Genomic DNA, 26,454 nt, shown 5'->3' on the forward strand with positions numbered 1-26,454 from the left:
TATATATATATATATATATATATATATATATATATATATATATATATATATATATATATATATATATATATATATATATATATATATATATATATATATATATATATATATATGAAAGCTATACTATATATAGCTATATATAGGGACCATATAATGGTCATTTGCAAAAGACTACTCAAGGTTACAGTGATGGTTCAATGATACTCTACACCAGGGGTGTCCAAACGTTTTCCAGCGAGGGTCGTATACCAAATGTAACATCTGATCGGAGGGTGCTGGAGCCTATCCCAGCTATCTTCGGGCGAGAGGCGGGGTACACCCTGGACTGGTCGCCAGCCAGCCAATCACAGGGCACATATAGACAAACAACCATTCACACTCACATTCATACCTATGGACAATTTGGAGTCACCAATTAACCTAGCATGTTTTTGGAATGTGGGAGGAAACCGGAGTACCCGGAGAAAACCCACGCATGCACGGGGAGAACATGCAAACTCCACACAGAGATGGCCGAGGGTGGAATTGAACTCGGGTCTCCTAGCTGTGAGGCCTGTGCGCTAACCACTCGACCACCGTGCAGCCCCCCAAAAAATTAATCATTGTTTTTTTTTCATTATAACAACAATGAAACCCAGCGTCCAGAAACAATCGGGCCTGGTTTTTGGGCATCATTTCGTTTTTTTTTTCACCGTGCAGCCTGGATTCAATATTAATAAATTGAATAATTTCATAGCTGAAGCATAAAAAACCTGTTTTGTTAACACTGTTAGAGCCCTGTAAAGATGAAATAACACCCCTATAGTCATCTTTATACCAGTATTACCTAATATAGTAGACAGGATAAGCAATAATAAGACATAATAGCTCACTTATTTTAGTACCTCAAATGTAATGTGTGGCATTAACATCTGATAGTATATATCGATTTTTGTTTGTTTGTTTTTTTAGGCAAACTAGCCACACTTTGGACACCCCTGCTCTATGTAGACACAGACGGAAGGGAACAAAAACACAAAACTGAGTCACTGCAAAATCGAATGTCAGCAATTGAATGATGTAAAGGTGGTTATAAAAAGTGGTGCATGCTTTATGCAGTGACTAGGTTTCACTCTCAGTAGCAAAAAATTAAAAAAACAAAAAAAAACTTGCACCCATCAGACACAATTTCTCTCTACCCATACGATTTTTTTTTAAAGCAGAACCACGTAAAATGTCGAGTACTGTCAAAAACAGCAACCAGTGTAAAATCCAAAGGAAATGTTTCTGTGGCTGACTACCACATAAAGTCAAGTCTTTTTTTTTTTTTTTTTTTTTACTGTCTTCATGCTATACCGCCGGCCGCCCGTTCAGCTTGTCATGCATGAGGGTGATGGCGCCGCCGGTGAAGTCTCGAAGAACCTGAACAGTCTCCCGTTGGAGCTGCAGGGACTCGCGTACAAACTCCTGCTGAGTCTCTGCCAGTTGCTGCACCGACTCAGACAGCAGCTCCAGGGAGCGGGAAACCGTTTCCAGCAAGATGTTAGTGGCGTGCTGCTCCTGGAGGCTGAGGGATGCGTTTTGTAGCATGCTTTCCCGTGCGTTCGTAGAGGACTGACCCGATGTCGGGTGCAAGGGTGTTGATGTTGGAACGTGAGGTTGTCCTTGTCGCTGGAGGCCGTTGTTTCTTTGGTGGTCCCCTGCCAGTTTGTTTGCATGAGCCGAAGGCAGCAGGTCGTCTTTAGCGTCGTCGTCCCATTCTGCCAACGCAACATCACGTCATGAGGAAGTGTCTGTATTAGGGGTGTGTATTGGCAAGAATCTGGCGATACGATATCACGATACTGTTAACAAGGCGATATTTTTTTCTTTTCGATAGTTTTTCTTGTAATTAAAGATTCATTCATTTTCTACCGCTTTTTCCTCAAGAGGGTCGCGGGGGTGCTGGAGCCTATCCCAGCTGTCTTCGGACAAGAGGCGGGGTACACCCCGGACTGGTCGCCAGCCAATCACAGGGCACATATAGACAAACAACCATTCACACTCACATTCATACCTTTGGACAATTTGGAGTCGCTAATTAACCTAGCATGTTTTTGGAATGTGGGAGGAAGCCGGAGTACCCGGAGAAAACCCACGCATGCACGGGGAGAACATGCAAACTCCACACAGAGATGGCCGAAGGTGGAATTGAACCCTGGTCTCCTAGCTGTGAGGTCTGCGCGCTAACCACTCGACCGCCGTGCCGCGTAATTAAAGATTATTTCCTGGAATTATTTCCAGCAATATGCACTTACTAAACACATTTTTATTCCATTAGAACAGTATGTTATGCTGTATTACAAACTTTCCTCTCTAAAAACTAAACTGGATAAATAAAGCTTTAATGTATAGCTTTAAATTTACAAAAAATAAAATAAATAAAATTATGTCTCAAGATCTTGCTCAAATGTTCACATTCTATTAGCTGTGAAAAAATATTAGTATACAGTCCCTGACTTCTCCACCATCAGAACAGTATTTTTGTGGAACAAAGTAACTAACATCAGTTAAAAGTCCTTTTAGGATGTTTGAAATAACCATTATTTAACAAAATAGTGATATCAATTTGAACAACAAAATACCTGCAATATCACAGTATTACTTTTGTAGTATACAAAAGGACCTTGGCATTGCTTGCTAGCAGCAGGTGTCTTGCTAAGTGGACTCGCAGATTTAGAATACTTTATTCGGGAAACACAACACATTTTCCAAACGGCATGGCTTTTATCAATTTCTGCACACTCTACTTTGTGTAGAAATCCAAAATGTGTCCACACTTCAGCCTTGTACGCCGCAGGGGCCGCTGTTATGTGCTCGCATTCCGCCATGTTGAACTGGACGTTTCACTCGTGAATCTCGTTCAACGTCCTTGCCTAATTGACTACGTAAGTGCTGCCGCCTATCGGAAGGTTTCAATTAAAATCAGAAATGAACCTTTGCTGTGTCATACCATATACAGTATATGATAAATGCCTAAAAATATTCATATCATACTTAATATCGATACAGTATCATGGAACAAAATATCGCGATATATCGCCGAAACAATATTTTCTTACACTCCTTGTCTGTATGCTGTATATCTATCTTATACAGTTGTATATTTACAACTCACCGTCTGTGGTGGGTATTTCAAACTGCACATCAAACGCAGGTTGTGATGCGTCTCCTGCAACATAAAACATTTTGAAATGAACTCTTATGTTAGCCAAATAATAAAAACTTCCTATATGAGGTTAGCCATTTTTTCTTCTTTAATATTAGACCTCAACATTCATTCATTTTCTACCGCTTTTTCCTCACAAGGGTCGCAGGGGGTGCTGGAGCCTATCCCAGCTGTCTTCAGGCGAGAGGCGGGGTACACCCTGGATTGGTGGCCAGCCAATCACAGGGCACAAATAGACAAACAACCATTCACACTCACATTCATACCTATGGACAATTTGGAGTCGTCAATTAACCTAGCATGTTTTTGGAATGTGGGAGGAAACCCACGCATGCACGCAGACAACATGCAAACTCCACACAGAGATGGCCTAGGGTGGAATTGAACCCTGGTCGCCTAGCTGTGAGGCCTGCACGCTAACCACTCGACCGCCGTGCCGCCCTTAGACATCGACATATGACACAAAAATAAATTCACCATTGGGAGATCCCTGCATTCCAACCATGTCCTCATCATCCATGTCCTCTTCCTCTGGCATGTCGTCGTCATCGCCCAAGGGTCCAAAGTCACCGCTGATCTCGTCTTCGTGATCCATCTCCAGGATCTGGTGCACTATTTTCTCCGTTTGATTCAGGTCTTTCGAGAGACGTGAGTTGTGACCCCGGTTTGGAACTTTCCCTGACCGCATGGCAGCCACCTTCCGCTTGGTGTCGCACTTCAGGTCAGACCATTTCTTAATGACCTCAATGACCTCCCGTTGGCACTCGCCAATCTCATTGACACGGGCCGTAATTTCAGCCCAGGTGCGCTTCTTTACTTCCGTTGGCACGCCACGGTTGAATTTACCTAACGTTTGGGACAACAAAATGAGTTTTCAAATGCTTAAAAAAAAACATGCCACATTCTTAACCAGCAAGACATACCCACAACCACAGAGCGATGTTTCCGCACTTCATCCAAAAGGATGTGGACTTCGCCAAAAGTGAAACGGGCTTTTCTTTTCTTGAAGCGTATGACACTGTCCTGGTTGAAAAGTAATGCTGAAGACATCCTCCACGAACAGTGTCCGTTCGAGCTGTTTGTTAAACTTGTTGCTTCAATTTCTACAAGAGACAAGAATATGACAATTGTTATTGACCAAAATTGTACACTTTATTTGTAGATGTGTGCTAAAGATATCCTATTACAGACACAATGTAAGCTTAGAAGCCTGTGACTGATTGAGAAAAAGTAAACTTAGCCGTGAAATAGCTTAGTTTACCATGTAAACAACAGGAATACTGTACAGCATAAATATGCAGATGTGATATCCATATGTACTCCATGTACAGTAACATACTTGGCTGACATTGATTTTAAGTCAACAACAACTGTATATATCAGATGTACTTTGTTTTGCGCAAACATTTGTTTTTACCTTGCATCATTTCAACTCGGCTAGCTCCCTTTGTGGCAAGCTAATGCTAAATTGGAGTTAGAATGGATAGCCGGTGGTTTAGCGTTGTGTTCACTGACAATATGCTACCAGTTAAGGAACACATGCTCCTTTTACACAAAATACAAACATATTACCATATACATATTTTTGTCAGTCGACAGACTTTGACAGACAAAGCCCTGATACAAAAACAGCCCCAGCCCGGTTTTGGGAGCTATGCAGTAAAGCCATAGCTAATGCTAACGTCAGAATTGGCTAAAGAGACGCATTGGGCAGGTTTATTCCCCCGGACGCAACATTTAAATTGCAAACACATAATTATGGGAATGATAAACGCACCTGCGAGTAAAAAAAAAGTTTGGATTTGGTCCTAAAATATGTCCTTATCAACAAGCTAGCCTGTATAAAGCTAGCGGAAAGACTCCCACACGCTACACAGACGACATGTCCGGTAACTGGGTCAAGTGAGGAAGGCAAAATAAAAACAATGCCATTTTAAAGCACAAATAAATTTATTTTAATGATCCTCATTGTTTGTTGTTACCCGTGAGGCAAGCATATAACATTTTGAATTTGTTATTAACTTTATTTTTTTTATTAGATTTAAGTGATCGTAACACATGCTCTTCTTTTGAAGGGACAACAACTTCCGTAAGTGACAGGAAGCGAGGGTGGAGCAATATTAAACAGTTATCGATGGACATGTGACATACTGTAACGCGTACACATCTGGTTGACGTCCGCTGTTGTCATAGCGACCGTATAATACAGTTAGCAAACGTCCCATTCTAATTTCGGACACAGTGATGCGTTATGGGGGGTTTTATGCATTCACTTATTACGCGAGGTGTCAAAACTTTTTACACCAAAAATACAGGACGGGATGGGTGGCACTTTGATACGTTTTTTTACGGTAAAGATGCAAAAACTAGTCTAATGTGGGTGAATACAATTAGCTTTAGTGATGAAAATTACATTGCATTGTGAGAGCTACTTTGTTAAACCTGGACTTGCTATTATTCAAATTCATGTTTTAAATATTTTTTTTTTCCAATAAGACTTCATTGCTGTGATTTGAAAGTATTTTGTGCACTATTGAATCTGAATTTGAGTATGTTTTTTTAGTAAGAATGTTTTAATCTATACAGAAAATACTTATTTTAAAAGTATATTACAAAGGCATCTTTGAATAAACCTAGAGCATCATTTGAGTATTTCATTTACCGCGAGTGTCCCGGTTTTAGGAATTAAACTCAAACTTTAAAATCAAATCATTAAAATCAAACTACGGCCACTGTGGTTAACATTTAGCAATCACATGATAGGCAGTGGGTTACCTGCAGTATTAACAGCATAGGACGGGCTAACGTTGCCGCTGCTGCTCGGTTGAGATTCACTCCGGATGGGATCGAAAACGTGACATTCATTCAACGTTATCGAATGCACGGTTTGCAAATGTTTATGCATGTTGGTGGTATTTCCTCCCTTTGATGAAATAGCCATTTCGCAAGTATTGCAAGTTGCCCTGTTGTCATCTTTCTTCGTGAAATACAGCCAAACTTTCGAGCGTTTGCGCCGCATGGGCGCCATGTTTCTTGCTGGCTGCACTGCGAATGACGTCACCACGCACGCGCGTGGCGACGTCATTCGCCCCCACTGGAATCGATAAGAGAATCGTTTGCAACGTTTGGGACACTAGAAACACTGGGAAACGGTTCTCAAAATCCGGGTTTCGATTCCCATCACGGCTCCTACCCGTCCAAACACAGTCATTGTTCACTTTGAAGCTAATAAGCTAAAAGCACAATCCAGGTTTATGCCCTAAATACTCAGCAAACACATTTTAAAGGGCACTTATTATGCTTTTTCCACTTTTATGACCTATACATGTAGTTAGAATGTTGTATTCACATGTTAAACGATGCCAAAGTTTGAGATGAGGTTTACATTAGCATGCTAGCAATGCTAACATTAGCATGCTAACACCTAGCATGTTTTTATGTCTACCCATGAAAATGGCAAAAACTGCTAGTATGCTAACATTAGCCTGCTAACAATGCTAACGTTAGCACGCTAACACCTTGCACAGTGCCAGGAAGGCTAAATATCCTGAACAAGTGCCGTGACCATTTTTTTTGTGGCGTTATATGCACAAATGCTGAAAATGGTGTCAAATCCCGCAATGTTAAAGAAAATCCAGACGCCCCCCAAAAATGGAATCAGTTCTTCCATATCCCATTTTCAAACAGTTCCTGAAAGCGTCATTCAAATCCATTCAGAACCTTTTAGGTTATTTTTGCCACAGTAGTCCATAAATGTGAAGTGAAATGAATCAAAACAAGATGACCACACCTCCTTTATTCCCAACATAACTTCATCAAGCAGTTAAAGTGGTTAGAACTACAATGACAAACACTTTTATGAAAAAGGCACCTAAATTATTGGCGGCATGCGTTAGTTGCATACACTGAAATATGAATTCACACGTGATGCTGCTGGTGGACAGGTATCCACAAAAATGTGCAGGTAACAGATAGTAAACAGAAAAAGCACTAATGCTGAACAAAAATGACAACATACCCTGTCTAAACAAATCACTGTCTTAGAATGCTTAAACATATTATAATCACACCCCATACGGCTTGGTTATACAACTCTCTCTCTCTCACAATTACTTAATTCAATCTCCAGACTACCATGAATAATAAAACAGTAAAACCAGCGAGGGATAAAGCTGCTGTATGTCACAGGCTCAACATTATTTTTTTGCCAAATCATTAGCTGACAACCATCACTAGTGCGTGTGTGTATTGTATTACCAACCATATTTTCCGGACTATAAGTGGCACTTTTTTTCCATAGGTTGGCTGTTCCTGCGACTTATACTCCAGAGCGACTTATAAAAGAAAAAAGTGTTTGTTACATAAACACTGGACACCTTTTCTGTTTATTTTTCATGTAGTTGAATAACCATTGTGTTAGCATATCTTACACCTATTCAGCCTGTTCTCTATTCTTTTATTGTTAGAACTTGCCTTCCAAGAGGATGTAATGTCTGTTTTGGTCAAGTAGTTTGTAAAATAAATTACCCGCAAAAAATCCGACTTACACTCCAGTGCGACTTATGTATGTTTTTTTTCTACCTAATTATGCATTTTTGGCCTTGTGCGACTTATACTCCGGAGCGACTTATAGTCCAGAAAATACGGTACATGGGCCAGAGTTTACATGCTCAAAGGAGCATGGGATATGATGCTTGGAGCATGTTTGAAAGTTAGCATCCTCTTGGCAGCCGCCTATCCGAGACATACAGCAGCTTTAATGGGTCACCTAATGTAACATGAACATGTATGAAATGTAGGTTATCTTTTAAATTTGTTATTTGTAGGCATATACTGGAACCAGTTCAGGTTGACCCCCGTGTGATTTCTAGTGGATGTCAACCTAAGTGGATTCCAGTGTATTGCCATAAGATTTGATTATGCAATAGGCTCATGGAATTCAAACTCAAATTGAAAACCTCACATTATTGTCGAATGAAATGTAATCTACTTCACATTTTATTGATAAAATTCATGTCGTGTAGAATTTGGACTCTTCCTTTTCACATTAAATATTGGCGATCAGAGTAAAAAGCAATTAAAAAAACACGAGCCCAGCATGCGATCACATTGGCTAAGTGCATTCTCTTCAGCAAATTATATGTAAATGAATGTTTGTGCTTCCCTGGGTTGACTACACAGTACTATGGCACAGCTGATGCTCGGGTGATCATGCATTGATCTGAAAATAACATTCACAGAGTGGGAGGGGGTTAACTCATTAAAAAAAAATAAAAGTTGGTGAAAGGTGGATAAAATATATATCAGTAATATCTGAACAAAGTGATTGCAAGCAGGAGTATTCTTCTGGACTCAAGAATACATGGTCAATTGAAGCCACTGAAAAGACAAGAACGTACAGAAGATAACATTGGGGAAAAGAGTCAAAACAAATCAGACTCTGTTTCCATTAACTCATATTCTCTGAATCGGGTGCTACCATTAATAGATTGCGGTCAAATGGGGAACCACAGAGTTGTGTCTATACAAAAGCAAGTTTACCTCCTGAACGTTGACTTTGATCGTCCCGTTGTTATCCTTATCCAGCGTTTTAAAGGCACCTGAGCAGGATTAAGTCGGCAATGTCAATTTCAGCGTTTTGAGTCCATGACGAAAAAAAAAGTGCAGGCAATGGTATAAAACTTACGGCACATGGCATCCAGCCTTACGAGACAACCAATGTAGTTGTCAAAATCCATGTTGCCGTTCTCGTCACTGTATCTGCGAATTAGCATCTGGAACAGCTGCTCACTGAGAGGAAACCCTGGAGAAGAGACAAACATTTTTTTTACTCATTCATTTCATTTACCGACTTAAACCAAATCAAGGAGCATAGAAAGCAGATGTTAATAATTCAGTACATGTGAGACATTTACTGTAAATACGACAGAAAGAAAACCCACCAGCAGCTCTGAAAGCATTGGGTAGCTCTGCTGCACCAATCACACCCGATCCATCTGCATCATAGGACTTGTACACTCCCTGGGGGCGGGGGGGAGGGGAGACATTTTCGATATAAGTCGATATTGCCAGTAATTTAATCTGGATAAACTATTACTTAAAATAACATGTTATGGGTGAGGTTTATATACTGACAAGGTTGGCAGTCCACAATGATGAATCAGAACCATTACTTATCAAAACAGTCCAATACAATCTTACTCCACAAAATGATATCATACAATGCCACCATGCTATTTCAGACATACTTCAGCTCTGCTGCCATTGTTGCTCAATCCATGGAACAACAGAGTTCCTGTCTATGACTCACTGGTGACGGATTAAAACACTGACCACAGGAATGTAACTGCAGTGCAGTGAACAGAACAGAAACACCCATGTACAACCAATACATCAAGTCCGCTATACTTGCCTGCCATTTTTTTATGTTGTTCCAGAGATGTTTGAATTCGTGGAAGCCAAGTTTACCGGTGCTGTCGCTCTAGAACTTGCATTAAGGCTAACACAAACAATGCTCATGATATGCCCTGCTCTTATTTGCCTAAGGTGTAAGTCGGTTAGCAAAGCAATTAGCTTTCTTTGTTCGCCTTTTTTTTTTTAAGCTGCCATGAATGTTGTACAAGTCTGAGATGCATGTCATATTCTGTAAATGGAGCATTATAAGCGGAATAGGTTACATGCATTACATGCATTCTTAGCTGCCTTCTTTTTAGCTGTTTTTATAGCTTAAGAACACACAAAAAAGAGACGTGTGTTGATGTCTCTCCTAAGGATTGTAGATGATGGGCTACATTTATTAAAAAGTGCAGTTTTCCTTTAACAGCAGCACAATTTCATATTGAAGCTTACTTGGCACTGAACAGGAAGTCAAAGTGTACATGTTATAATGCTTTGTGCAGTGCTTCTAGTGGACTACATAGAATCTATGTGTGGTGATGGGTTGAATAGGTGGAGCATACTTGGCCACAACACACACATTTGTTAACCGTGAGTAAAAAGAATGTCTGTCTCTTTGATTTGTCGTGCTTTTTAATCTCTCAAAGAAAGCAGAGCCACCTACGAGTGCTTTTAGTTGGGGGTTGGACCCGCATAGAGAACTCTTGACTAATCACTTAAAATTGCAACAAAGTAGCCAAGTTGACAGCAATGATCCCTCCTGCTCCGCCTTTCTATTCACTGGCGGACAGGGTGTGTTATGATGTATTTATGAGGGAGGGCAACAGGTAGCGGCAAATGTATTTTTGGCGGCACAATGCAAATAAATGGAATGTACGGGAAATACTGTTGTTCCACAGTGCTTCGCGATCACGATGTTGACAATACAACAACAACCGTTACGCCCATGTACATATGTTGACATAAGAAGGGAAGGACTAAATTTGAAACACTTATATGCTAAGACTACGTTAAAAAGCCATAGCATTTCAGTATGTGGAATCAAACTATGGAATGGATTGAGTAAGGACCTCAAACAATGCACAACGATGAGCCAATTCAAGAAACAATACAAGCAGTTGATGTTTGCTAAATACAAGGATGAAGAGTCTTGAACCAGTCATGAATTGCTATATATATATATATATCACTATATTGATGGTTACTATGGTACCCATAATGTCAATGTATGGTCATATCACCTCTGACTTGACAAAAATTAAAAAAATTTAAAACTATTAAAAAATTAAAAAAATAACAAAATATATATTTTTAATTGTTTAAAAAATACAAAAAAACTTAAATTATATTAGGAAAGCAGGAAGTGAACAAATGTAACAGTTACTGATTGTAAAAGTACCAGATGGAGGGGTAGGATTTAATAAGCTTTGCTTCTTCCTACTCCTTTTGGACATGTGGAACTGTGAACTGATTATGTGATGCATTCAATTGTAATCTGATGCATGTTCAAATGAAATTAAACCATTACCATTACCATAAGAAGTGTGTGTGTTTTTAAAACAGTTATCTGTATAACAAAACAAATAACCGCCCTAAAGATAGAAAGGATACATCCATGACTGCCACCATGCTCCTGCAAGACTCAATAGTAAAACCATCTGTCCTGAGATCTCCATCTGAAAGAGAATGAATATGTACACTTGTATTGATTTTTTTTTTTTAATATATAAACTTAAACTTGATATTAACTCACGTTTGGCGATGATTTTGTTCAGGATGTTCATCAGTTCAGTTGGGCTCACTTCCATGTCCTGTTGAACAATTAAAAAAAAAAGACATTGTGACCATTTGTGGGCGCGTGTGTGATGCAAGTTGTGGGTTCTCGTCCATCAACATGCATTTGTGAACAGATATGGTCAGAAGATCTATAGACAGGGAACTGTTGGCACGCTCACATCTCCGGCTAATTGCTGGAAGACTCTGCGGAACTGTTTCTCCTCATCACTCTCATGCTGCTCGGTATATAGAGCAGGCCTGCGGGGCTGAGGCTGCAAGGTTGAAAACATTGTCACTGGCTGAATTAACGGTGCAGGAATTTGCACACAGAGTAAAAAAAAAATTGAATGACTGTGACTCACAGGTTCGGTGGGGATAAACTGGGATGGGTCTATGTTCCTGCAAAGATCACATTAATGTCAGAGGTTTAAACTACATGGTTCGATTACACAATATGCAGGTTCTCACCCGATGACATTAATTAGGCCACCAATGAACTTTCTGGCAAACATCTTCAGTCAGCTGTGAATGACAAATGCAAAGAAATGATGGTAAAAATCACAACTTTGTAAACTTAAAATGGTATTTTAACACAAGGTTTCAATTGTGTTGATGTGATCGAGTCCAGTTTGGTGGTTTCAAACTACAATAATGTACAATTATGCGCAAATGTGTTCCCACACATGCCAAAGTTTGAGTTAAAGGTGAAATTTATGTGGCCCATAATGTGACAAAGGACTGTAAGATGTCTGAGACCAAGCGTGTCCAAACTTGGAATGAAAGGATGCAAAAGCTACTTTGAAAGAAGTTATAAACATTACAAAAAAATAAACATTTCAGCTATTCCTATATTTTTACTTCTAACTTTTTCCCCCACAACTCCAACGATTTTTGACAAAAATGACAACTTTTTGTATCGTTTCTCAAATTACAACCTTTAAAAAATAATAAAATATTTCAACTCTGCTACTAAAATGCATTCGTATTCCTCATTCTGACTTTATGCTCGAAAAATTACATCTGATTTTTCATTTGTTTTTTCCCAACTACTTTAATGTTTATTTTGTAAATTTGTCTCGTAATTATGATTTTATCCCCATAATTTTTAGAATTTATTCTCGTAACATTAAAATTTTTTCCAATGCTTAATTTTCCAATTTTTGTTTTTCATAATATTACAACTTGAAAAAAAATCTTCCTTTGCTATTTCAACTTTGTGCTACTAAAATGAAGTTCTTCTTGTAAAATTACTACTTTTTCTTGTTAGATTACAATTTTTCCCGGCTGCAGGGCTGCATCCAAAAAAATTCTAGACGTTTTACATTTTGTGCATAAAAGATGCTAAAACCAAGCCTATGTCTGTCAATTTATGTTTATCTGAAGGTGACAAAGCACAGTAGTGTAATATCTACCTATCCACACATCAAGGAAAATTTATTATTTTCATTTTTTTCACAATTTACCAAACCCCACCCCCCAAAAATGTTTGTTTTTCATAATATTACAACTTAAAAAAATCAAAATGCGGCAAAATGGCCCACGGGCCGCACTTTGGACACCTGTCAGTTAAAGCATGAGACACGCCCACTAAGCTATTAAAATACATCATGGGTGGGGGAAACCACTGCCGCACCCCGAATGCAAAAACAGTTTAAAAAGTTTGATTTGTTTCATAATTTGATTATGATTCCTAATAAACTCTCAACCCGGGCAACAGTAAGTTGACGGGGTGTATTATTAACACACCACTTGGGAAGTTAACAGTTGTTATGTTGTTATGTGACCTTACTTTGTATCTGGCATGTGTTGTCTCGTTTCGACGGTGATAATGTATAGCGGAACACACGCCGTGTATAAATTACGCATTAAATATTAAGTATTTGAATTTAACGGTGTTGCTAAAGGACGAAGACAACGGCGACATTTGGTTCAAGTAGCTCATTTTAGCTAACACCAAGCTAGCTAGCTAGCTGACTAACTCGCTGGCCAGCGACGCAACCTTGCGGTCAAAAATTGGACAAACATGTTTACTTGGCAACTGTTATCCAGTTCTATATCGGCTGTCGGGACATAAAAACGTACAAATTTACCGTGATAGGCGACGGCGTCACAAAAGTAGTTAGCTGGACAGTCGGCCGCGGCTTGGCAAGTATTGAGTCAGCTGGCACAAGGATCCGTCAACACACCCAACCACTGCTAGCATACAGTAGTGTTGAGCGATACTGCAAATTATAATATCGATTTGATACCAAGTAGGCTAGTATTGACGATACCAATAGTCATACCGATGCTACAAAATCATAAACATGACGAATGAAAGGGATGAATGACCTTTTAAAGTTACTTTTACTTTCATTGAAGACGTCATTGTTGAGACACCACTACGCAGGCGCAACCTGGTGTTTGTCACTTCAATACCGATGCTACAAAATCATACAAATGACAAATGAAAGGGATAAATGACCTTTTAAAGTTACTTTTACTTTCATTGCAGACGTCATTGTTGATGTGATTCGCTAGTATTTGTCACTTCAATAAACCAAAAAGGGGCTAAAGGAAGTTTCAAGTCCCAGCATTTTGATAAAGAAGGTAAAAACCCACGAAATAACTCATAATAAAACAGGAAGATAGTCTCTGAACAGTGTCTGAACAGCCACTAGAGGGCGCCCAAACACTGACATCATCAGCTGTGAACGAACCATGGGCCTCCTGGTCAAATGCTGCTTCATGTCTCCTGATGTCCAAAACCAGTACAGCCAGTAAGTGGCAGTGCAGACCCACAGCTTCATGATGGCAAAAATAAGGGCGTTTGGCAAGCTATTCTTTTCTTATTCCACACATTGAGTTCTGCTTGAGAACGTCACTGTACTTGTTGGAATTCAGATTTCCTTCAATAAACTGCGGCTTCCTAGTGCTGGCAGCACTCATGCAGCCCCAGACCAGGACGCTACCAACCACTAGCGAGGTTGACTGTAGACACTGTTAAGGTGTTACTCACTTACTTTGTCATCTTTTTAGACAATTATGACTGTGTGTGTCATATTTCGTCATATTTCATTTCTATTGTATTGCCCCTTGACAAGATGTTGAAACTAATTACCGTTAAATAATTTTAAAATATTTTACACATTTAAAAAATATATATCGTAAATAATGGTATGAATTAAAAATGTGTAAAAATTATTTAATTACATAAAAAATATTATTTATTTTTTTCATCCATCCATCCATCTTCTACTGCTTAGCCGAGGTCAGGTCATGGGGTCAGCAGCCTCGGCAGGGAAGCCCAGACTTCCCTCTCCTTATATATTTGTATTAAATTCAAATATTACAAATGTTTTATTATTGTATTTTCTATGCATTTTGTCGTCTCTGTAGGGAATCATTCGCTGGAATTGATTTATTAATGCAGTTGCAATCTTCAAATGATAACATGGAAGGAGTTTATTAATGATTTTAAATGGTGCATCTTGTTGTTTTTCAACATGTTTCGTGCTTCTCTCACACAAACACACACACACACACACAGTTCATCGTCCTCCTGTTCCGCACAGGCGTCCCTCCCCCATCACATCTGCTCCTCCTGGGGATTACAGCGCAAATGTCTGTCTCTGCGGTGGTGGCAGCGGGATTACAAATGCGCTGTGCCCTCTCTGAGAGGTTAACCAATCAGGACGCACAGATGCAGGGATTAACCAATCACACCAAAGGGAGGGAGGGCGGAGGGATTATTACGGCATGCGTATAGACCAGGATTAGGTCAATGTGGAGTGCTTTGGCGTGCCGTCCCTCCACTTCTCTTCCCTGCAGTTTCTCATCCAAATATTGTGACGCCACGTACAAAGCAAGAAATAGAATTGACTTTTATTATTTATATAACAACAATTACATCCAGCATCTCTTTGGAGCGACTCCATTTTATGTAGTAACAACCAATCCAGCACAATGCCTCCAAATTACTAATATATAAGATTTCAAAAACAAACACGTAAAAGGTAACTACAACTGTAGGGTTGGAATCCATTTGCCGTATCCATAACGGCGCTCACGCTGGTGTCAAATGTTCTTGTGTAAATGTCAGGTTTGCGTGGCAGTAATCGGGTCATACCGGGATTACCACATTTTCCGAAGAGCAGTGCGGGATTGTCGTAAAAGTAGGGGCTGATACTGTATGTATGTTTTTTGTTTTTGTTGTTTTTTTAAATGGATGCATGTCTAAACTAACATAGAAGGCATGCCGAAAGAAGAAAGGACAAATAAATTGGGACAGAATGAGCAAAGACAAAGCTAAACAAGAAGGAGGGAGGCACAAAACAGCCAGGAAAAGGAAGGAGAGGAGGTGACGGAGATTGGCGAGAGACAGAAAGAGAGGAGGACAGGGCAATAATCCCAACTAATTCACTTAGGGCATTGCTGAAGGGAGGCTAAGAGGATTGGGACACTCCCAGAATGAGATCAACTAAAATAACCAAGATGGACCAAGTGGAGTCCGCCATGCCAGGCCATATGACGGTCCAACTCCAGAACGGACCTCTGTCTCATAACATATCAACTTCGGTGCCACTTGGATACATTTGGTGCGTTCAAGATGCTAAAAGGGCAATACTAAGCTATCTGAACAAAAACATCCACATTTTAGCTTCGTGTTCTAGGTGACAAAGCAAATTACTGTCATATAGCGGAACCCATAACGGAAAATAGCTAAGAATGTGGCTAACGAGCTAAGAAAGTGGCGAAAGTAAGGACCACAGATCCTATGCCAAAGTGGAAAGGCTTTTTTTTTAGAGGTCGGATCCATTTAATTTCAATAATGACGACGTTAGCATACTACATCAACGGACACGTTTTTCATCGAAATGCTCCCTCTGAGTCTCAGATTTTATAATAACCATGTATGTCGACATTTTAATAATAAGAACAACACGGGGGACCGGGACTTGATTGTCGACAGAAACGGGTCCAACTGTATCTAATAACATATTTCATAGATAATGAATTTTTCGAATACACCGCACTTTGGACACTCCGCTCCAAGTGTACAGATGTTAACCTTGCAATGATTATCAGTGCACAGAAATGTACGGACATTAACCATGCAATGATTATCAGTGTACACAAGTGTACGGGCGTTAACCTTGCAATGATTATTCGTGCACAGAAGTGTACGGACGTTAACCTTGCAATGATTATCAGTGCACAGAAGTGTACGGACGTTAATCTTGCAATGATTATCAGTGCACAGAAGTGTACGGACGTTAACCTTGCAATGATTATTCGTGCACAGAAGTGTACGGACGTTAACCTTGCAATGATTATTAGTGCAAAGAAGTGTACAGACGTTAATCTTGCAATGATTATCAGTGCACAAAAGTGTACAGAATAAACGGCTTTAATATGACACAGAGCTAAAACAGAAGGTCCTAACTGTCGTCCACTAACAGCTAACACCGTGTAGCACTGAACACAAACGCTCAAGAACATCTAGATGTGAGCAAATGACATCAAACGAAATAAATAAGTCAAAATAAGTCGAGATCATTGAGGTGTCTCCACGTGCGGGAACCCCAGTCCTTTCCTACAAACTCCTGAAAGGCTTTTTTGAGCGTGTTTGTAGTCCAAACGTATTCAGGTGAAGATCTTCCCTACGAGTAAAGTAACATGAAACTCATACAAACATGAAAAGCAGCACGCCTGGCACTAACAATACACAAACGCCGACTAGCGTCGCTTTTTTCTAGAGGACCTGGAACTTCCAGGAGTTTTGGTCCTTATGGTCCAGGCAGTCCATTGTGGTGAAGCCCAGTTTCCAGGCCTGCTGGTCCTTGTAGTCCAGGCAGTCAACAGAGGTGAAGCCCAAGGAGGAGGCAGTGCTGTAGCCCTGTGAAGACAGCGAGGCCGGCGACTGGCTTAGGGAGCCCCCCATGGAGGGCACGGTGATGGGGCTGAGAGCGCCCCCGGTGCCCGACAGCTGTGAGTGCATAGGGGACAGGTAGGCGCTGCAGTCCAAACCGGTGAAGTAAGAGGTGGTGCTGGCGTAGCCTTGGCTGTAGGCTGACGGCTGGCCGTAGCTCATGGGGTAAGGGGAGGGCCTCTGCATGCAAGGGGCCGTGGAGGAGGCCAAGGGGTCGGGGAGAGGTGAGATGGCCGGGCTCCAGATGGACACAGCGGTGTTTCCAGCGCTGGAACTCTGGGCCAGACCGGGCCCTGCCTGGACAGGGGAGGGGCTAAATGAGCCGGTTGGGTTGGGGACGGGCTCGGGAGCGGTAGGCTCCTGCACGGGTGAGGCTTTCTTCTTGGGGGGGCGGGGTTTGGACTGGCCACTGCTCTGCTGCTGCTGCTGACGGCACTTGGCACGCCGGTTCTTGAACCAGACCTGGACGCACAAATAGAACAATTGGATAAATACAGCTATTCCTGGTGCTTTGCTCCGTTGTACTCCGAGCCAAGCCGGGTTCTGCGATGGGGAAATGACAAATGACTTTGTTTGTCTTCTCATTTCCATACGCAGACAACGTGAATGCCAGTTTGAGAGGGACACAAAAAAATGGTGCCTGCCACCATCATCATGGACTAAAACGGAAAAGATAGGGTTGGATAAAGTCTTTAAAGTGCTTTATATTTCTTCAATTAATCAAAATAATAATCCAAAATAAGAATAATAATTTCTAGTTTTATTATAACCACTTCTACTAAAATGTCTGGACACATACATGTATTATTACACATTATTATTACTGTATTATTTAGCATTGACTTTTTATGACATTGTTTTGTTTTCATTTTTTTATTTTTGCTGTTTTGTTTTTGGTTTCTTCTTCAGTTGTATTTCTAAAGGATGTCCGTAAAGTTTGGATACATCGGCAAAAATGCATACACAATATATGACACAATTATCATTATATTTTCCATTTATAATTAGACGATGTATTTGCTTTATTACATGTAAATATAATAAATTTTATATATTTTATGTATTAAATGTAAATTAATTAAATGCAATTAAATGTAAATTAATTACATATAATAAAATTTAATTTAATAATAATGACATTAAATTATATCTTTAAATTTAAAATTAAATTAAATTAAATTAAATGTGTACATTTTATGTACAGACGCAAGGTCAGGGTTGTCCAAAGTGAGGCACGCGGGCCATTTTCAGCCCACAGCATTATAGTATATGATATTATTAGATGAGTTATTTTTGGTTTGGATGTTAGCATACCTTCATTGGATTGACGAGCATCTTTAATATACTTCCTTTTTTTCCTACAACCTGCAATAAAAACTAATCCATCTTCTACCTGCACACGCGACTCGGGCAAGTTGATCTTGAGGGCCACTTCCTCCCTCATGAAGATGTCCGGGTAGCGGGTCTTGGAGAACAGGGCCTCCAGGATGTCCAGTTGTGTTCTGGTGAAGGTGGTCCGCTCCCTTCGCTGCTTCCTGGGTGTGGCTAATAAGTGTTGGGGACATAAATGATGAGCGTCACAGACAGAGAATGCGTGCTTGAAGGTCACCTGACTTTGTTTTCCGAAGCAGAAACAAATACGACAGTTGGGAATCTCCTGGTGACTTTGCTTTGGGGGACGAGTATTTGCTTATTATACGGAAACATTTGAGTCCCTGGCGTCAGTTTGAGAGAGAGAAAAAAAAAAAACTTCACTAGTTCAAGTTTACTTTGCGCAGTCAAAGTCACAGTTATTTGTCCTCCCAGGTGCCAAACGCCTCAGAGTGTTTGTTTGAGAACAAGTCAAGTGACGAAGACGTGGGAAGAGGTTTTTGTCTCGCTTTCATGCTAAGCCATATTTATCCGAATGTCGTGAAATTCAGCCCGAGGGGATGGAAATTAAGAAAGAAAAATCAAACTGACATCTGATTCACTATTTGTGTGAAGTGAAACTATACCGCTGCACCCAGAAAGGGGCGAGATTCACAGGCTAATATCATGCATATGCATATCAGCTTTGAGTTATTAGCATCAACATGTCAACATTTTGTCCTTACATTACCCATTTTTGCTCTTTTTGACACTCTTTTTTTTTTTTAGTAATTGTACTTTTAGAATATGTCGCGGCTCAATAAAACATGAACTGACGGCCACAAATGGGCCCTGGGGCAGCACTTTGGACACCATTAGTGTCCGAATGACAATATTTGCTATATATACATATATATATATATATATGTCAAAGCCTAGTCATTTTTGGTGTTTAAGCATCAATATTTCAACTTTTTCTCCTTAAAATTATGCATTTTTACCCCCTTCCCATTTTTTAAATCATTGTAGAATATGTCCTGTAACAATACAAACATACCCGTCAAAAAAAAAACTACCGTATTTACCCTTCTTTCCTGACACCTTCCCTTTTTAATAGTCAAAATAAAAGCACACTCGTAAAATACCACGGTTGCATCGCATTAGGCAGTCGGGTCTTTTCCACTAGTACTATGGTGCTGGTGGAGAGATTATAATTTCATAATTCTGCCCTGACAGTGTTTGACACTCCTGGCTTTTATGAAATGTCAGTTTCGAAGTTTTCTATGCTGATATGAACCAACAAAATGTATTTCTGACATGAAAATATGAGTTTCTAAACCAGTCACCACTTCTTATAGTGTCATATTTTCAATAGAATAGCATTAGGTCGCTGGTGGAGAGATTATAATTTCATAATTCTCCCCAATTTTCTGGAAAATCATGTAATTTTGACAGTGTTTGACACTCCTGGCTTTTATGAAAGGTCAGTTTAGAAGTTTTCTATGCTGATATGAACCAACAAAATGTATTTCTGACGTGAAAATATGAGTTTCTCAACCAATATAGTGTTATATTTTCAATAGAACAACATTAGGTCACTGGTGGAGAGATTATAATTTCATAATTCTCCCCAATTTTCTGGAAAATCATATAATTTTGACAGTGTTTGACACTCCTGGCTTTTATGAAACGTCAGTTTAGAAGTTTTCTATGCTGATATGAACCAACAAAATGTATTTCTGACATGTAAATATGAGTGTCGTATTATTATAGTGTCATATTTTCAATATAATACAATCTGTATAGCACTTTTAACGCAAATATATATTCATATACGTATGTATTTGTTATTTTTACGCGATAAAGGAGGGGAAGAGTACAACAAAAGTACAAATAAATGACATTTAAAAGGAGTTTTACTTACAAGGATAAGCGACGGTGGTGTGCAGCACATCCATGCCTGGGCCGGACAGATTTAAGCCGTTCATTGTGTAATGAGGTTGTTTTATGTAGGACATCATCGTGGCTGCAGACGTTCGAGTCCCCTCTTGTGTGCACGACAACAGTACCCGAGTAGCCTCAACTGAGACGTCAAGGAAAGACCGGACTACTACCGATTCTGTTTTTGCTCAATTAGGAGCAAGATGGCGCGTCGTAAGCATTACCAGAACTTCTTCTTCTTCTTTTACTTCTTCTTCTACTTCTTCTTCCCAAGTGTGTACAAGGTGTCACGCAGGTGAGGGCCCCCGGGTTGCCTTCACGCCTTGCAGAGTACGCTCCACTGAGTTTCTTCAGCCAGCTCAGGCTGCTAATTAGAGGAACGCTAACTGTCGCTTCAGCAAACCCCGCCCACCAAAGCGCACACGCGTGCCACGCGCGCAGGCACGCGCAACAGGTTGGAGGCGCCATTAGTCTGTATTGTAAAGCCAGGGGCGGGCGGCTGGTAACGTCTAAAATGCCCCCCAACGAAATATAATTGATTCAAAAAGCACACAATACACGCAAATGACACAATGCTGCAATCACATAAATACTGGAAGTATGAAGTTAGCTAGGCTATCAGAGGTGCTAAACAGAACTACATATATGGCTTCCTGTCTAGACTTACACCAACTTCCTGGTAGCCTAGCTAACTTCTGTTTTATTCCATGAATTCCTGCACTGTAAAAAAAAATCTAGGTTGACTCAATTTAAAAAGAAAAAATTAACCTCACTGCCTTAATTTTTTTTGATTAAATCTAGCAAATTCATTCATTCATTTTCTACCGCTTTTTCCTCACGAGGGTCACGGGGGTGCTGGAGCCTATCCCAACTGTCTTCGGGCGAGAGGTGGGGTACACCCTGGACTGGTCGCCAGCCAATCACAGGGCACATATAGACAAACAACCATTCACACTCACATTCATACCTATGGACAATTTGGAGTCGCCAATTAACCTAGCATGTTTTTGGAATGTGGGAGGAAACCGGAGTACCCGGAGAAAACCCACGCATGCACGGGGAGAACATGCAAACTCCACACAGAGATGGCCGAGGGTGGAATTGAACCCTGGTCTCCTAGCTGTGAGGTCTGCGCGCTAACCACTAGACCGCCATGCCACCCATCTAGCAAATTATTTCAGGTAATTTCAACACACAACTAAACCAAGTTCACATGACTTATTGCTTTGTTTTGGGAACTTTCTTTACTAGGTTTGTTCATTTTCTACCGCTTATGGGTCGCTTACGAGGGGCGCGGGGGTTGCTGGAGCCTATCCCAGCTGTCTTTCGGCGAGAGGTGGGGTTCTTTATTAGGTCAAATAAACAAATATTTTTGTTGTATCAACCATAGAACTCAAGTCATCTCAACTCACTTTTGATTTTGTCTTAATTATTTCAAGTAAGTTCAACTCACAATTAAAATTGAAATTAATTGAAATAATTTGTTAACCAGGCTGCACGGCGGTCGAGTGGTTAGCATGCAGACCTCACAGCTAGGAGACAAGGGTTCAATACCACCCCCGTGCATGCGTGGGTTTTCTCCGGGTACTCCGGTTTCCTCCCACATTCCAAAAACATGCTAGGTTAATTGGCGACTCCAAATTGTCCATAGGTATGAATGTGAGTGTGAATGGTTGTTTGTCTATATGTGCCCTGTGATTGGCTGGCCACTAGTCCATGGTGTACCCGCCTCTCCCAAAGAAGACAGCTGGGATAGGCTCCAGCACCCCCGTGATCCTCGTGAGGATAAGCGGTAGAAAATGAAAGAATGAATGACTATTGCCAAAAAATAAATGTACAAAAAACACTGACATTATATATATAATAATTTTAAAAATTACTTAAAATATTAATTTGGATTTATTTTGATTTCTATTAGTTTACATATTTTTATAAAAAAAATTAAATATGAAAAATAATTTTATTACTGGGCTGCACGGCGGTCGAGTGGTTAGTGCGCAGACCTCACAACTAGGAGAAATTGTCCATAGGTATGAATGTGAGTGTGAATGGTTGTTTGTCTATATGTGCCCTGTGATTGGCTGGCCACCAGTCCAGGGTGTACCCCTGTTGCCCAAAGACAGCTGGGATAGGCTCCAGCCCCCCCGCGACCCTCTTGAGGATAAGCGGTAGAAAATGAATGAATAAAAAATGATATTTTACATAAGAAAAGTTTGACCCTGAACAATATCTTATATATATATACACACGTATACAGCGACCGGAATATTGCTTATATGATTGTTTTCCACACAGTCAAAGGAGCTGTGCTCTCTGCCTCTCACTGCTAACACACACACATACACAAACACCCAGTTGCACAAAACCGACAAAGCTCGTTTGATTTATCATAATATGCTTTATCTGAAAAGTAAGTATCTTATCTCCAGATAAAGGGAGGAAAGCTCGAGCAATCCGTTCAGTGGTGAAGCGGGAAAGGAAGCCGAACGGAAGCGTTGTCGCTTTAAAGCTACGAAAAAAGGATTGTGTCGAGTTTTTGCCTGAAAGGTAAGAAAACAGGATGGAGGAATGCAGAGAAGAAGAAATAAGGGAAGTGAGCGGATCAGATCGATACCAAGAGTATATCAATATTTGTATTTTTCAGTTTATTATTTAGTTGTATTGTCAATGTTATTTATATATTGTTTACAAGTTCTTGGACACACAAAGGCTTTGGAGGCAAAAAGTCAAAGATTTGAATTCGAGCCAATGGTAGTTTTTGCTTTTTTTTTTTTTTTTACTTATTTTGCACTACTGTTTTTATTTAGTTCATCCTTAATCCCTAAACTACGCTGGATTGGTTCTGGTGTTTTTAATGAACAGGTATGTGACCCTCTGTGGAACCCTTTGTACCGCCCTGCAAGTGGAACAGCTCATTGTGCATATACAGCAACAAATACGGAAGTGGGGAAGAAAGACTGAGCTGTTCTAATCCTCGCTGGCCTGCCCGCCTCCCCCATAAAGATGGACTAAAAGCAACATATTGACAATGATTTGGAACTGGAGCAGCTTGTGACCAACACTGTTTAAAATAAACCCACACTTTGACATCAGTGTCTATTAGGAGAAGAAGAGAGGGTCCAGGATGAGAGGACAGAAGAAGAAGAAGAAGGAGATGAAGGGACAGAAGATGGGAGGGGGGGCGCCCAGTTCCCGTCCCCACTGACACACTGCTGCAGTTAATCCAGATTAGAGTGTCTAAAGCAGGTCGGCTAAATCTGCAGGCCAGCCAGCAACACAGAGGCGACTGTCAATCCCAATCACTCACCCAGTACACATGCACACACACGCACGCACTTTGTGTTAATCTCCTCTGTGCAAACCAGGTGCCACCAACAGCTCAGCGTGGACCGCTATGGTCTCAAAGTGGAGGAAGCTGTTATTTAACATATACTGTAGGACTGTACTGTCCTTTGTAGGACATTAATATAGTACATGCTGAGTGCCGCATTAATAGTACTTTATCATTCTAATTAGGGATGTTTGATATTGGCTTTTTTTTTGCCGAAAATCGATTTTGTGCAACTCTCAATTTACAATATTGGTATCAGATAATACCAGTATGTATAACATGATATACATATGTATTGTACACGGCATTTTCAGCATGAAAAAAAATCTGATGAGATGAGGGTTCAATTCCACCCTCGGCCATCTCTGTGTGGAGTTTCCATGTTCTCCTCGTGCATGCGTGGGTTTTCTCCGGGTACTCCGGTTTCCTCCCACATTCCAAAAACATGCTAGGTTAATTGGCGACTCCAAACTGTCCATAGGTATGAATGTTGTCTATATGTGCCCTGTGATTGGCTGGCGACCAGTCCAGGGTGTACCCCGCCTCTCGCCCGAAGACAGCTGGGATAGGCTCCAGCACCCCCCGCGACCCTCGTGAGGAAAAAGCGGTAGAAAATGAATGAATGTTAGGTTAATTGGCGACTCCAAATTGTCCATAGGTATGAATGTGAGTGTGAATGGTTGTTTGTCTATATGTGCCCTGTGATTGGCTGGCCACCAGTCCAGGGTGTACCCCGCCTCTCGCCCGAAGACTGCTGGGATAGGCTCCAGCACCCCCCGCAACCCTTGTGAGGATAAGCGGCACAAAATGAATGAATGAATGAATGAATATTGGCAAAAAATAAATGTACAAAAAACACTTACATTATATATATAATAATTTTTAAAAATACTTAAAATATTAATTTAGATGTATTTTGATTTATATTAGTTTACATTTTTTTTTTTTTACATTTTTTTAATATGAAAAATAATTTTATTACTGGGCTGCACAGCAGACAAGTCATTTGCGCGCAGACCTCACAGCTACGAGAAATTGTCCATAGGTATGAATGTGAGTGTGAATGGTTGTTTGTCTATATGTGCCCTGTGATTGGCTGGCGACCAGTCCAGGGTGTACCTCGCCTCTCGCCCAAAGACAGCTGGGATAGGCTCCAGCACCCCCGCGACCCTCATGAGGATAAGGGGTAGAAAATGAATGAAAAAACCTGATACAGATATCAACTATTACGGATAATTTTGGCCGTTTTAATAGTATCAACCCAATACTGATACCATAGGTATCAATACTATTTATATTGGAATTGATGCTCCCATACCTACCACTCAAAGGTTTTCACATATAGGGTCCAAAATCTACTAAAATCTACTAAATATTGTGCCCAAATAAATGAACCTGCCTAAATTGTTAAAATAAATATTGTACACTTTCTGTAAAAAAATAAATAAATCTGAATTTACACTTTTCAACACTTTTCAAAACAAGAAATTCACAACAGTATTGGGTCAAAATAGGAAATGTATGCAAAATACGGTAAACATTGTAGTTTATCAGAAGGTACGGTGTGTCTACAAGCAACCACTTCTATCTAAAAGCCTGTCTGCACATTCCAATACATTCATTTTAATTTGAATGTCTTGAGTGTTGACTTAAAATATTTTGTTTTTATTTGCAGAAATCTTTCTCAAAAGTGGGCAAAATGCATGCATGGAGAGAAATTTCATGAACGGTAGCAGAAATTGACTTTTGCGTCCTGGCAACTACCAAGCAGATAATAATAATAAGCAGCTGGTACAAAGCATATATGTCATATGCAATATGTCACTTTTTTGTATTTAAATTCAGATTTCTTTCCACCAGGACATTGCTACTACGGAGAAAAGATGCGGTCAAACAATTCTTTATTTGTTCCATGAAATAGTATTCATGTATTTCCAACAGTCTATTATCTTCATTTATTTCTGTATGTGTATGAGAGATTGTTTTGTCCAATCAGATTTAAGCTTTTGGGCCTTTTTAGGCATTTTTTTTAGTGATAATAAGACTAGGACCAGGAACCGACTGTAACAGGTTCCACTAATGATAATGCACATAAATCATTGTGTGGGTCCTGATAGGTGGTAATTAGGGCTGCTGAAATGATCACATTGTACTTATTGTACTGATGTTAAACACTTATTCACCTATTTTACCTTAAGCTATAAGCTAAATAAATAGATATACTGTCTTTTTTACGTATGTGTGTGCGTTTTGTGTGAGTGTAATGAGTCAGGAGTTGCAGTGCGAACTGAGGTGTGTCAGCGGGAAGGATGAGTGATTACAGTGGACAGTAATCCTGCGGATAGATTAGCAGGTGGTATTAGGAGAAGTGGGGGTGTAGCGCACTGTCACCTCTGAACCGTCACAATATGGAGCAGCAGCTCGCCAGGGCCTCACGTCTGTCTGCTTCACCCCCCCTTCACCCCTGCCCTGAAACTCGCACCATCGATATTGTAGCAACCAACTGAATTGACGCAAAACAAGTATAACAGTTTGATTGACGACAGTGCTACACATTCCAAA

The 26,454-nt window shown here is 40.3% G+C and overlaps 3 protein-coding genes across 5 annotated transcripts; all 3 read right to left on the minus strand.

Moving 5' to 3' along the window:
• Positions 1 to 74: 74 nt before the first annotated feature.
• zgc:153990 (uncharacterized protein LOC768125 homolog) lies at positions 75 to 6,218 on the minus strand. Of its 3 annotated transcripts, none has more exons than XM_058087021.1 (5): positions 5,963 to 6,218; positions 4,111 to 4,290; positions 3,665 to 4,033; positions 3,137 to 3,190; positions 75 to 1,739 (listed from the first exon to the last, which is right to left on the minus strand). In XM_058087021.1, exons 1-5 carry the CDS (start codon positions 6,213 to 6,215, stop codon positions 1,330 to 1,332), a joined length of 1,266 nt encoding a protein of 421 aa, XP_057943004.1. In that variant the 5' UTR covers positions 6,216 to 6,218; the 3' UTR covers positions 75 to 1,329. The 3 variants fall into 3 exon arrangements, with proteins under 3 accessions (XP_057943004.1, XP_057943007.1, XP_057943006.1); XM_058087024.1 differs by lacking the exon at positions 5,963 to 6,218 and adding an exon at positions 4,965 to 5,079; XM_058087023.1 differs by lacking the exon at positions 5,963 to 6,218 and adding an exon at positions 4,605 to 4,953.
• Positions 6,219 to 6,964: 746 nt separating this feature from the next.
• capns1a (calpain, small subunit 1 a) lies at positions 6,965 to 13,684 on the minus strand. The gene is made up of 11 exons (XM_058087988.1): positions 13,450 to 13,684; positions 11,828 to 11,881; positions 11,722 to 11,758; positions 11,539 to 11,631; positions 11,337 to 11,394; positions 11,195 to 11,259; positions 9,600 to 9,668; positions 9,130 to 9,208; positions 8,874 to 8,990; positions 8,729 to 8,787; positions 6,965 to 8,566 (listed from the first exon to the last, which is right to left on the minus strand). The coding sequence occupies exons 2-11, from the start codon at positions 11,869 to 11,871 to the stop codon at positions 8,540 to 8,542; spliced, it is 648 nt and encodes a 215-aa protein (XP_057943971.1). The 5' UTR covers positions 11,872 to 11,881; positions 13,450 to 13,684; the 3' UTR covers positions 6,965 to 8,539.
• A 1,525-nt stretch (positions 13,685 to 15,209) lies between these two features.
• crx (cone-rod homeobox) lies at positions 15,210 to 20,927 on the minus strand. The gene is made up of 3 exons (XM_058088020.1): positions 20,545 to 20,927; positions 18,664 to 18,815; positions 15,210 to 17,732 (listed from the first exon to the last, which is right to left on the minus strand). Exons 1-3 carry the CDS (start codon positions 20,639 to 20,641, stop codon positions 17,094 to 17,096), a joined length of 888 nt encoding a protein of 295 aa, XP_057944003.1. The 5' UTR covers positions 20,642 to 20,927; the 3' UTR covers positions 15,210 to 17,093.
• Positions 20,928 to 26,454: the final 5,527 nt, after the last annotated feature.

Source organism: Doryrhamphus excisus, chromosome 11 (genome assembly GCF_030265055.1).
Source record: "Doryrhamphus excisus isolate RoL2022-K1 chromosome 11, RoL_Dexc_1.0, whole genome shotgun sequence".
Lineage (NCBI taxonomy): Eukaryota > Metazoa > Chordata > Actinopteri > Syngnathiformes > Syngnathidae > Doryrhamphus > Doryrhamphus excisus.